Raw genomic sequence first — 13,727 nt, 5'->3', positions numbered from 1 at the left:
TTCTCTAACAGAGAGAGAACTTCTTGCTTGAGAAGGGTGAGATGTTCTTGTGAGATTGCGTGTGATCTTGGAAGAATCTTTTGGGGAGTGTCTAAGTTCCAGGCAGTAACCATATTGGATAATTTGTAGAACCCATTTGTCTGAGGTGATTGTATTCCAGACAGGTAAAAATTGGAAGAGAAGTCCCTCGACAGGAGTGCGGGGGAAGTGCGTGTTGAGTTGCCTCTGCCTTTTCCCGTACCGCTGTTTCCTCTAAACCCACCTCTAAAATATCCTCTTGATGAGGGCGGTTGGTTGTTGCCCTTGTAAGAGGAGGAGGGATTCTCTGGGGATATATTCTTGGAGCCACCCCTGTAAAAGGAGTGACAAAATGATCCCTTATTTAAAGGTGACTGAAAACCCCCCATGGACTTTTCGACCTCTGTGTCTTTTGTCTTTCTTTTCCAGTGAAGTGTCAACTGCTGGACCAAAGAGGTGTTCCTTGTCAAATGGTTGGTTGAGAATATAGGCTTGCACTTCAGGTTCTTTAGAGATCTCATCTGTATGCTTAAGCATTCCTTTAAGCATTGGCAGTGTATGTGTAGCTTTCTGAGAGGAACATAGGGTTTCAAATAAAAAAATCCTCTTCCAAAGCCTTCTTATGCAGCTCCACCCCATGATAATGAGCAGCCCTGTTAAGTAGCTCAATATATCCTATATTGTCACCGGGTGATGTGGGTCTGGACGGATATAAATCAGGGTCATTATCCGTGTTTGGGTCAGTGTCATAATCTTCCCATGGGCCAGTATCCTGTGGCATATTCTCATCCCCATCCCCTTCATCCTGTGGGTCAGGTGATATTGGTTGTGGTGAATTTGTGGGTGTGATGAGTACGTTTCGATCAGTGGGCGAAGGAGGTGGAATCTTCAGAGGAATGTGGTAATCATCCTGCAGGCCCATTTTCCTTTTTTCAGGCATTTTGGCATGGATATTTCCAATGTCTGCATTTATTACCAGTTCTTTCAGTCTCAGATCCGAAGGTGTAATGTCAGACCGACGATCTTTAGGCAAATTCTTTTCGTCTCTGGTCGCCGTTTGCGGCGTCAAAAGTTTCGACTCCGAACCCTTCGGCTCAGGAGATTTACTCTACGATAATGGTGGAATGGTTACCACAACATGCTTTGGTTTCGAAGCCAAAGGTTTCGGCTTGGTACCGGCACGGGCCGACTCGAGCTCGAGCCAGAAGGCTTTACCTTGTGCTTCAGCGCAAGGCCCGTGGGCAGGACACCCAAAACTTTTTCTCGGTGCCGACCTTGGCCCAAAGGCAGAGGAAGGACCGGATCCTTTTTGGTCTTGAGTTGCTTGGCCAAGGGTTTTTCTGTCGGAATCTTCGCCTTAGATGCCCGGTGCGGAGCCGCCCTGATGTTACATTTTGTGCCGATGAGCCTGACGGTCACGGAGCGTCTTCTTCAATCAGAACGATCGGCACGTGTCCCAGTCTTTCTCATTGTGTTCTGGGGATAGGCAGAGGTTGCACACTTCGTGCAAGTCGGTGTGCGGAAACTTAGCTCAACACCCGCGACAGAGCTTGAATGCAGTCTGTTCCATCGACTGTGAGCGAGCCCGGCGCGGGTAGGATTAACGGCCGTCCATGAGTTTTCCGATCTAAGGTCTTCAAGTCGAAACAATACCGTCAAGGGTAGCGGATTGTGCGTTGAATGGAACCAGAGAAACAGTGCAACTGGAGCACAGGAATTTACAACCGAACCCGATGCGGAAAAAAACAATCTAAAACTGGAGTCGATGCCCATGCGCACTATCACTGAAAGGAGGAGTCACCTACCTCGTGACTGGGAAAGACTCCTTCGAAGAAAAACAATGTGCAAACATCCAGACCCAACACTAGATGGCAGGCTATGCAACGCATGTGATCTACAGCTCACATGCCTCGAACATTACTTTTAGGATGAGAGACAGGTTGATAGACAATTGGTGTGACAGCCTTCAGAAAGTTGTGGGAAGGTGGAAGGTTGTAAATGTTGTATGGAATGGATGTTCTAAATTCATTCTGTAAGGAGAGGAAACCTAGATATGACCATTTAAATATGAGATGTATCTGAAATAAAGAAGCCTCTTTTCACATCTGTATTTCCAATCTTTGCAGCATGTCTACTCTTTATCTTGGTGTTCAAGGGCATACGTTTTATTGTTATACAGTAAAAACATGAAAAACAAGCATCCTCTTCAATTACTTGGGAGTAATATGTGTGTGTATATATATATATATATATATATAAAGTATCACCGTCCCGTCTGATCTCGGAGTCCCGGAAAAAACAGGTACAGACCACAGCGTGTTGAAGATTATATATATATATATATTGTCATGTGGTCAAGGTCCGGGAAGGACCGAGACATGTCATGGCCGACTAAAGAAATAAACTTTCTGCACAGAAACGTGGTCCGTGCCTGCTTCATATTCCGGAGATTGGGGATTGCAACCAGCAGTATATATATATATATATATATATATATATATATATATATATTACCTACTGGCGGTCGCCAGTAGGTAGTTATAGTTAGGACCACATTTCCATAGGAAATCCGCAATATTCTATTTTGAATAACTTTGGCGCCGGTCGACGAATCCTCGCGAAATTTTCAAAATAGGTGGGGCGCTACGCTCCGCTCCTACCCTGAAAGTCTCGGGGGGATTCGTCAAGCGGGGGCTGAGATAAAAGGGGGGTCCCAAAACGCGTTTTTCCCATGCATTTTTCCATAGGACTTTTAGACAGGGCTACAGCCCGAACGGCTGAACAGAATTACTAGAAATTTGGCAGAGAGGTAGTCCTCAGGTCAAGGAAGTGCCTTTTGTAGGTTTGGTGTAAATCTGTTCAGTAGATTCTGAGAAAATAGCCTTTAAATCAATATATATATCTGAGCCAGCTTACGGTGCGCTTACGGTACGCTTACCGTACGCGTACGGTGGCGTGCGCGAGCGCGATTCTGATTGGCTCTTAGATCTTAGTAAACATTCGAATCGGCCGAAACCAGGAAGCGGCGACCGCCATTTTCTCTCTCGCACTGAGAGTGATGTTTAAAATATAAAGCACAAAAACATGTAAAGGGGCTGTTTAGACAGCTCCCACACACATAGCCATGTTGAGGGAGTCCCCAAAGATCCCCCAAGGCCAAAAACGGAATTTTTATTTTTTCGGTAATTTCGCCGATTACGCTTACCGTACGCGTACGGTAAAAAATTAAAAAAAAAAAAAAATTATCCACACTCTCCCCACCCCGTGTGCAATTGGTGCCAATTGTGCATGGCTTATTAGATATGAGATAAACTAAAATTAAAAAAAATAAATAAATAATAAAAATAAAATTATCCACACTCTCTCCACCCCGTGTGCAAATGGTGCCCGAAGGGCACCATTTGTGCATGGCTTATGACATATACGAAAAATTAAAATATTACCTTTCAAAACGAAGTGCATCATATGTCCTCCATGTGCGCACGGTGCGCGAAGCGCATCGTGCGTACATGGCCTATCTAGCGTAACGTGGGCACGCGGTGCGCGTAGCGCACCGCGTGCCCACCGTGCGTGCACGGCACTAACTGTGTAAAGTGGGCGCGCGGTGCGCGCACGGTGCGCGAAGCGCACCGTGCGCGCACGGAACGAACTGCGTTAAGTGGGCGCGCACGCCACGAATGGCGTAAAGTAACTTAGCATTTAAAAAACCGTACAAATTCACTGAAAAAACCATAGGTTTCACACACGTTATAGTTAGGAATTAGCATTTAAAAAACCTTGCAAATTCACTGAAAAAACCATAGGTTTCACACATGTTATAGTTAGCGGAAATTTTACTGATAAAAAACCAATGAAATTCCCCCGTTATAGTTAGTGCAGGCAACTATAACTCACGCGACCGCAATCTTCTGCTGATGACATATGTGTCTTTATGAAAACAAATATTTGTAATATAGGTATAGCTAAAAATGTATGGAAGAAGACATGGGCAAATAAGTGTCTAAATACAGTATTAGCATCAGCAGAGGATTGCGGTCGTGTGAGTTATAGTTGCCTGCACTAACTATAACGGGGGAATTTCATTGGTTTTTTATCAGTAAAATTTCCGCTAACTATAACATGTGTGAAACCTATGGTTTTTTCAGTGAATATATATATATATATATTCACTTAAAAAACCATAGGTTTCACACATGTTATAGTTAGGTGGATATTTCACTCGTAAAAAACCAATGAAATTCCCCCGTTATAGTTAGTTCAGATAACTATAACTTGCGCGCCCGCAATCCTCTGCTCATGACGTCACATATTACATCACTCATGACATGGTCAGTGGCATCACTCTAGACATCACTGATGACATCATCCTTGTGATAGAGTGGCGGTCGCGCGAGTTATAGTTATCTGAACTAACTATAACGGGGGAATTTCATTGGTTTTTTACGAGTGAAATATCCACCTAACTATAACATGTTTGAAACCTAGGGTTTTTTAAGTGAATATATATATATATATATATATATAGAGAGAGAGAGAGAGAGAGAGAGAGAGAGAGAGAGAGAGAGAGAGAGAGAGAGAGAGAGAGAGAGAGAAATGCCTGCCACTGTGGTCAGTACCAGTGTTACAGATCTGCTGCTGGGCGGCCACCATGATTAAAATAGCCGACAAGAGTTACCAAGGACTCTGAAGAAGAATCATCCTTTTTTTATACTCACACATCTCTAACCTCCTAAATCTATGGTTGTTTGAGGATATGCAATGTCATTTCTATTTCTCTGATCCAGTAAAGGCATACAAGTCTACAACACGTAGGTTTCTGGACACGTGCATGACCATATCACAAACAAAAAATTACATTCTTGGTTGAAAGCAATATTTCAAATTTTGTATATGACCACACTTACTTTGTGTTAATTTAATTACCTTTTCTGCCACAGGGAACTGTGACCTTCAAAAAGCTATCAGGGTTGTTGTCCAAGACTGTAGACTCCACCAAGCAATAGGCTTCCTGACTCCAGCTCAGGTAGATTCCTTGTCTCCAGTACATTTTTGAAGGACGATGTGTGCGTTCTGGGGAAACCCAAAGAAAACGTTATTTACTTTGAGTAACACTCTTCCTGGTGGAACCACTTTATAATTGCTGGTTCTTCACATTTTGAATTTTCCCCTAGGTGCTAGAAAACTCAAAAGTAGTGCTTTTGCTCGCCAAAATATGGAATCCTGTGACTCAGCGTTGACACCGTTCCGCTTCAAAAGTGATGACCAGAGCTTCATACAAGTGCCACCCAGGCACGCTGAACTGTTCAGCGCCCTCAGACGCAAAGCCCATCAGTAAATTGAATGAGCCTGTGTGCAAATTCCTAAATTGGGATGCTTTTTAAAAGAAGAACTCAGAATGGGGATGTGGGAGGGTCGGTGAGGAATTTGGGGTTGGAAGAGTAATCACCAGAAAGAGTAGTACAGAAGGTAAGTAACTTGTTTCTCTGAAGGATACTTCTAACCACATATTCCTCACCTTTAGAGTAAATACCAAAGCAGTACCTGCCAAGCTGGTGGGTTGCTGGAATGGTTCAAAATTAAAAGGCCTGTAGGACCGAGCGGGCAAAATGCCCATTTCAGCCGACCAGACTGTGGAGACAGTAGTGCTCATAAACAAGTGTACCGATGTCCACGTAACAGTCTGACAAATATACAGATCCAGGACAGGCACTCCCTATGCCAACACAGTGGTAGAAGTAGAAGCCTTGACCATAATGGAGTCAGCACATAGTCCTTCTGGGAGCTGCGTCTTATCCAAGATCTTGATGTAAAAGACTATCCATCTAGAAATGGTCTGTTTTGCATCACATTGCTCTTCTTCGCCCCAGAGAATCCCACAAAGAGCTTATCCTTCACCCAATGTTTTCTACAATGATTGAGTCCCTTTTTGGGATCCAAACGATGGAAACCCTCTTTCTCTTTAGAGGGATGGGCAGAGCAAGGAAGGTCAGAACCGTGATGGCTTGTCCATCATGAAATGGTGTCACTACCTTTGGTGGGAATGCAGCTCAAGTCCTTAACACAGATGCAATGAACAACTGTGCATTGGTTCAAAATGGGTACACATTTGAAACATGTGGCATCAGTAGGGACTTAGGTGGAAAGAGATGGTGTAAACCTTTGAGGAAAAACACATGACATCTGGTGATTTGAATAAGGACAGTTGGTCCGGCAAACATCAAAAGTCCAAAAGGGCTGACAGGTAACCACTAACTGTGCCCAGAGCAAGTCCTTGCCTGCATGGGGTCAAACTGATGAGTCCACACCAATTCACAAACTTGTGCCAGAGTCCAGCACACATAGACTTCACTGAAGGATGCCTTTTAGTCAAGAAAGCATCAACTACCTCTGAAGGAAGGTCAGAGGGGATCAACTGCCGCCACTCAATATATGCACTTGAAGGTGCAGCTTGCACAGGCATGAGTATGAGATCCTGCCTCGTGACAGGAGATCCTACTGAAGTGGCAGCCTGATCAGAGGACAGATGATGAAGTCCAGAAGCACCAGGTACCATAATCTCCAGTTCCAATCTGGAGTCACTATAATGACTTGGGCCAGATCATTCCTGATCTTCTTCAGAACTTGGGGCAGGAGAGGTAAAGGTGGGAAGGGATACAAGAGTCCCATTCTCCACTGTAGGCATCTTAGGGAGAAATCCTTCTTGGGAAATCCAGCGTGCAAAAAGTGCTGCCATAGTGCGTTCTCAGCAGTGATAAAGAGATCATGCCAGGGTCCACCACATTGTGCCACCATCGGGGTGTAACTGCCTTTCTTGATCCACTGGGAACTGCCAAATGAGTTCACCCGGGCGTTTCAAGTTCTCAGCAGGTGGTGTACCACCCAAGAGATCACCTGATAACTCAGCCAGCTCCAGAGGTGGAAAGGATCAAGGAACCCACCCCACCCTGCTTGTTGCAGTACCACATGGTGGAGGGGTTGTTTGTGAGCATATGCGCCAACCTTACTTGAAGGAAGGGAGGGAGGCATTCAACGTCAAGAGAATCACCCACAACTCGGAAAATTGATGTGGAAGTAGGTCTCAGCAGAGACCAGGGTCCTTTGATCTCCTCCTCTCACAGATGATTTGCTCAAACCCAGTAGTAACATATCCGTCTCCACAGTCATCTCTGGGTGGGGCAGGAAGAGGTGTCTGCTGCTGATCCAACTGTGGTTGAGAAGACAATCAAGGTGAGGGGAGCACTATAAATAACTGCTGAGCCAGGTTGTTCAGCTCTCTCCACCAAAAATACAGATAGCAGACAAGGACTTGCCAATGGAGTGCAGCACACCAACCATTAAGAAATATGGCAAGCCATTAAACATCTGAGAAATGGAAAGGCAGGAGGACCTGACCTCATTCCTGCAGAGGCACTGAAGGTAGACACTGAAACATCAGTAGAGATGCTCAACCCCATGTTTGGAAAGATCTGGGAAGAGGTAAAGGTGCAATCAGGCTGGAAGGAAGAATATCCAATTAGGATCCCCAAGAAAGGTTACCTGAGTATCTGTGCAAACTACAGAGGGATAGCTCTTCTATCAACCCCAGGAAATGTGTTCAACAAAGTCATCCTGAACAGAATGAAGGAACAAGTTGATGCTCAGTTCCGAGACGAGCAAGCTGGCTTCCGCAAAGATAGATCCTGCACAGACCAGACTGCAACACTGCACATAATCACTGAGCAGTTGATGAAATTGAGCTCACCCCTCTATGTCAACTTCATCAACTATGAGAAGATATTCTGCAGCGTGGACAGAGAGATCCTTTGGAAACTCCTCAGCCACTACGGTATGCCAGATAAACTCATATGAATCATCAAGATCTCTGAGGAGTGAGTGACCTGCAAGATAGTTCATGGAGGACAACTCACGGTAGGCTTCGAAGTGAGGCCCAAAGTACACCTGGGTTGTTTGTTATTGCCTTTTCTCTTCCTGCTAGGACTAGAATGGAACATAAAGACATTCACAGCAAGGTGAAGGAATGGGATCCAGTGGACACTTTTGACGTAGCTCAGTGACCTGGACTTTGCAGATGACCTGGCCCTACTATCACACCCATCCGCAGATGCAAGAAAAGACAAACTGGCAGCCACATCAGCACAACTTGGCCTCAACATCCACAGGCAAAAATCCAAGATCCTGATGGATTACACAGCTAGCACAACCCCAGTCACTTGTGCAGACAACACACAAGAAGAGGTTGAGGCCTTCGCCTACCTGGGCAGTGTCATAAGCAAGCAGGGTGGCAAAGATGCCAAAATGAAGGCAAGAATCAGCAAAGCAATGGCTGCCTTCATTCAGCTAAAGAAAATCTAGGGCGCCAAGAAACTAACACTTCAAACCAAGATCAGGCTTTTTAACACCAACGTAAAATTGGTCCTTCTGTATGGAGAAGAAATTTGGAGGGCAAAAGTGACCACCACCAACAAAGTCCAAACCTCCATTAACCCCTTCAGTGCCACGCCCTTTCCCCCTCCTGTGCCAGGCGTTGCACTAGTGGGTGGGGTTCATGACGAGATAGTCTCGTCATGGGCACAGCGCAACCGTGCTCCATGACGAGACTATCTCGTCATGGGCACTGAAGAGGTTAACACCTGTCAGAGGGAAAGCCTCCAAATTCACTGGCCTAACACACCATCAGCAACAGCCACCTATGGCAGCAGATTTTCCACTTCTTTGCTCATGGAGAAATCATTAAAAGACGCTGGGGCTGGATAGGTAACACCCTCCGGAATGCTGCATCAAATACAACCAAAAAGCCCTCACCTGGAACTCTCAATGGAAAAAGAAAAGAGGCAGGGCAAGAAACACCTGGCGTCAAGGCCTCAAGGCTGACTGCAAGGAGATGGGTTAAACCTGGAGTCAGATTGAAAGAAAAGACCAGAACAGAGATGCTGGAAAATCCTGGATGATGTCCTATACCCCAGGAGTGGTAGGAGGCATAAGTAAATAAGTCACCATTGCTAGTCTTTTGCTGTCCCTGACACCTCAATGAAATATGACGGGTTCCCTTTGCTCTGGGCCCACTGAAACTTCAGGTACCACTGCAAAGTTTGCATGTGTCATTCAGCATGGTGGTCGAGCACTAAGAAAGAGGCTAGTAGGCCCAAAATCCTCTGAACCATCCTCACAAGACCCAGGACAGAAGCTAAATCATTGGGATGCCCTGAATTCATTGGTCTGGAGGAAAGGTTTGAAAAGACAACATATTCAGGATAGCTCTGATGAAGGGAATCCCCTAAGAAGGAGCCTGGTGTGACTTCAGGACACTGATTTCGGAACCAAAGATATAAAGAGGTTTGCTGTTGACTGGAGGTGGTCTGCAGCTTACTGTGCTGAGATGCCCTCAATAGCTAGTCATCGAGGTAGTGGAAGACTGGTACCCAAAACTTCAGAGGATGGACGGCAAACACTGTCATCACCGAATATCTGTGCACAACTTGTGAGGCCCAAAGGAGCATGAAAAACTGAAAGTGCTCAAAGGCCACAGTGAAATGCTGGTAGCATCAGAGGTCCCGCAGGACGAAGAAAGTAAGTATCCTGTAGGCCCAGCACTACCATCCAGTTTGAGGATCAAGGGTAGAGAGAACCTGGGCCAAGGTGAGCATTTAGGATTTGTACTCCCGCAGAAAGGCATCGAGATCTAGGATATGACGGAGGCCTCTGTCATTCTTCAGCACAAAGAACTTACAGGATTAATATCCAGTTCCTATTTACGAGGCTGGTACCCTCTTCGATGGATCCTTTGGCCAAAGGGTCCGCACTTCCGGTCATAACATGGACTGTGGTCCTCTGAAAACTGGCCAGAAATGGGTGGTAGGTACAGTGGGTCTATAAGGATGGGCAGGGCATAGCCCAATTGGACAATCTGCAGGACCTATTTGCCAGATTTGAACTGTTGCCACCCCTGCAGGAAGTGGCTAATTCTGCCTCCTGTTTGGTAGCTGTACTCTGGTAAATGAACGCTGAAGGGGCTTGGATTTTTGTCCTGAGGGGCGGATGATTGGAATGAATGCTGCCCCTATTGGGAAGGTCAATGTCGGTGAGGCCAATGGCCATGCTCAAATGGGCTAAGAATCCGGTAGTGCGGGCGGAGGAGCCCGATATTGCTGACACGCAAAGCCCTGACATATCCCTGAAAAGGTCAATGTGTTGGGAGGGACTGACTGACTGGTGCTAAAAAGTCCAAGGAGCATGCATTCTCTGATCTGCCTCTCCTTAAAACGTTCTAGGACTGAATCCGCCTTCTCACCAAACAGGAGAGAGCCAGTAAAATGCATGTCCATCAAAGACACTTAGACATCTCTTGAGAAACCAGTGGATCTCATTCAGGTATGGTGTTGAAGAGCCACACTGGTTCCCATAGCCCTACTTAGATACACCATGGTGTCCAGGCCCAACTGGATGACAATCTGGTCACATCCCAACAAACCTGAATAGTCTGGGCTAGTGAAACCGGTAGGTCTTCGGAGACTGCGAGTAAGATCCTGCTCACCATGTCCCACAGTGCATGAGTGTAGCAGTCGAATATACAGATCGGGTTGATCAACCGCAAGATTAGGCTGGCACAGAGGGCAAATCTGCCAACAGTAACACAAGAAGGAGTTCCTACGAATACCTGGGCCTCAAAGGTGGACCAGAGGGAGCCATTAGTGTGGAAAAGATTATTAGCATTGCTTCACAAAGGACCTCTAACTGTTGCTATGTCACCGATTGACATGGGAACTCAGGGTGCATCATGACCAGAGATGAAATTAGTTCCTCAGTGGTACTGGAGCGTGACCTTGAGGCATGATGATGCCCTCACAAGCTCAAGAGTGGCAGTAATTACTTGGAGAGTGAAGCATGAGCAGGTATTCGCCTTCAACTTCTACCTGGAAGGGGACTGGTGTGAAATCATCTGGTGTCTCACCACATAGAGCTTTGCCTCATGTTCACGGATTTGAAGAACCTAAACACCCGAAAAGCACCTTGTTGGGATCTGTCACAGATATCTGTTTGCGACAGTCACTACAGGGTTTACATTTTGTGATTTTAGTAAGCGACATCCCTTGCACACTGGAAACGTTTTGGGAAATATCATCTTTACAGAGTGAAGAAAGAAAGAGAGGAGCTCTGGGTAAGCACCTAAAGGTGCAAGAAAGAAAGGAACTGATGTCATTGCGAATGGTTGGTGCTTATATAAGGCTCCATTTGTCACTTCCAGAGAGTAATGGCGTTGACAAAGAGTTTCATGGTGTCAGCTACCCACACCCAGGAGCACTGCTTTTGCGTTTTCCAGATCCAGTTTTGGGGCAGTTCTAATGGTGAGGAATCTGCTGTTAGAAATATCCAACAGAATAGCTAAACCGTTAAATCACAGTTTGCAACTTTAAGATTAGAAATGAATTTCAACACAGATTTTAAATTAGTTGTCTGATACAAAAGCAAAAAAACATACATTTAAATTATATGTACCCAAGAGTTATCTAAATCACTGAATGAGATCTGGAAATGTAAAAAGTTGCTCTGGGAACCCATAAATTGGGGGTCAGAGGGTGTTGACACAAAGGGGGCAGTCATGAAGGGACGACTCATGATGAGCAGCATCATGAGGAGCATAGTCAATGCACCAAAAGAAATAGCTAACAAGGACATATTCAATAGTAAAGCTGTTCTGCTTTACTTAAATGGTCACAACTAGACTGCATTTTAAGATAGTTTAGTGCACTAAGGAACTTGCTGTAGAGATCTATGTATATCCCATAAAACTTCTGGGAAAAATAGTGGAAAGATAGCTAAGGTACTTAATACACTTGCTGGGGAGTTCTGTGTGTTGGAATAGCTGACAGAGTGCTTCTTGCCAATAGTAACTCTCTTGCAGACTCTGGATTATTAATGAGTCCCAAATCAACACAACAAACAATGATGGAGTGGCTGAGCACTAGGTTATTGTTGGGAGGGAAATGTTCACTGCATGGCAGTGTGACCATGCCCCCCTGCCCTGAATTTCACACTAAGTGAGTCTCTGGTATTTTCGGAACAGTTTTTAGTCTTGACACACCAGACAATCACACATGTGTGCACTGAGGTGTACATTTACTATTGTTTGCGACCCAGAGGTAGGCTCTGTGGTACACACACACACAATATATATATATATATATATATATATATATATACACACACACACACATTTTAATCCGGGTTTATTGGGCAATAAGAAATACATTTTTGTTTCTTTATGTGTGCAACCTAGAGGTAGGCTCTGTGGTCCACACATACTCACACACATATATATATACATACACACACACACAGACACACACACAGACACAGTTTAACCCAGGTTTACTGGGCTATAGGAAATACATTTTTGTTTCTTTAATAACTCTGGCACCGCTTGATGAATCTGCAAGAAGCTTTCAAATTTTTCTTAATCTACTTTAGTTCTTTAATGATCTTGCTGATCCATCAAGCAAAGGCCGAGAAAAAGGGGTCCCATAAGGGATACTTCCCAATTAATTCCTATAGGAAAGTTTGTCCTTGGATGCAAAGAAAAAAACAACTAAACAGAAGTACACCAAATCTAACACAAAGTTAGCACTCTTAGAAATTAGAAGTTAGAAATGGTGCTTTAGTGATGTGTTGTAAAGCTATCCAGATGTTTTTTTAAAGAGGTGCTTGTGTTGGTCATAAAGGGGCTAACTCTTCGAAAAGGTTAGAGACATCAGAGTGGTTGGTATTGTGGTACTCCTGTGGAATACAAATATTTTAATAAAATATTTGTTTGTGAGTGGATGCAGGAGTTTTTTTCTAATAAGCCATTCCAGTACTGTACTACTGGTACTGATATGTGATACCAAAACTATTTGATTGGCTGGCCGCAACATCGGAGAAAATATTGTGGCTGTCACTAAACGACTTAGGAACTTGGTCCATGAGTCCTGAAAAAAACAAAATGGACACATAAGGGAACAGGGTGAGCACACCCTGTCTCCCAGGCCAACAAGGGGGTCTCAAAGGGACACTTCCTTAACTTATTTTTATGTTTAATGTATTTATGGTTCCAGATACAACAGTACAAGCCCCTGAAACCATGATACCAACATGGCTCAAGTGTGGTTAAAAAATAATTAGAAAGATCAGGGACTGTGGTCAACTGCCATTGTAGAGTTCCAATTTCAACTAAATGCCATTCAGAAGTGTCTCACTTTTTCCTTTTAATACTAAATGTCAGCGTTCTAGTTGTTCATTACAACACTGTGGTAACACTGCAGTTGATTACTAAGGAGTTACCTGACAGACTGCTGCTTGCATTAGAACTACATGTTTGACTCTGCATGTCAGAATATTTTACTGAAATGAAGGAGGTTTATATTTGACAACTCATAGAAACTGTGAGCTCATTTTAGTTTTCTAGTGAACTTACCATAATTACATAACTGTGAAATGCATATTCTATAGAAAACAACTTGGTAAAATTAACGTTTTGAAACCACATGGTTTTCATGGCCCCCGCTTAACAGATCACCCCGAAACTTTCCAAGAAGGAGATGAGGTGGATGAACTTTCTTTCCGAAAGGTTTGTGAAGATGTGTCAAATGGCATCAAAGTTGCTAGCAATACAAAAACTGCTCTTCTTCCTATGGAAACTCTGACTTAACTAGAACAACACAGTGATGAGAGCCACT

The 13,727-nt window shown here is 44.4% G+C and overlaps 1 protein-coding gene across 1 annotated transcript in view; it reads right to left on the bottom strand.

Annotated features, from left to right (window-relative positions):
- The window catches only part of LRRK2 (leucine rich repeat kinase 2), a 1,602,077-nt gene that overhangs the window by 596,166 nt on the left and 992,184 nt on the right, over positions 1-13,727 (bottom strand). The window contains exon 36 of the mRNA XM_085654107.1: positions 4,942-5,088. Coding sequence (XP_085510233.1) covers positions 4,942-5,088 — 147 coding nt within the window. The remainder of the gene's footprint in view (positions 1-4,941; positions 5,089-13,727) is intronic.

The sequence above is a fragment of the Triturus cristatus genome, chromosome 4_1 (assembly GCF_964204655.1).
Source record: "Triturus cristatus chromosome 4_1, aTriCri1.1, whole genome shotgun sequence".
In the NCBI taxonomy this organism is placed as follows: domain Eukaryota; kingdom Metazoa; phylum Chordata; class Amphibia; order Caudata; family Salamandridae; genus Triturus; species Triturus cristatus.
The sequence above is the reverse complement of the archived record's forward strand: the minus strand, read 5'-3'. Positions and strand labels throughout refer to the sequence as shown.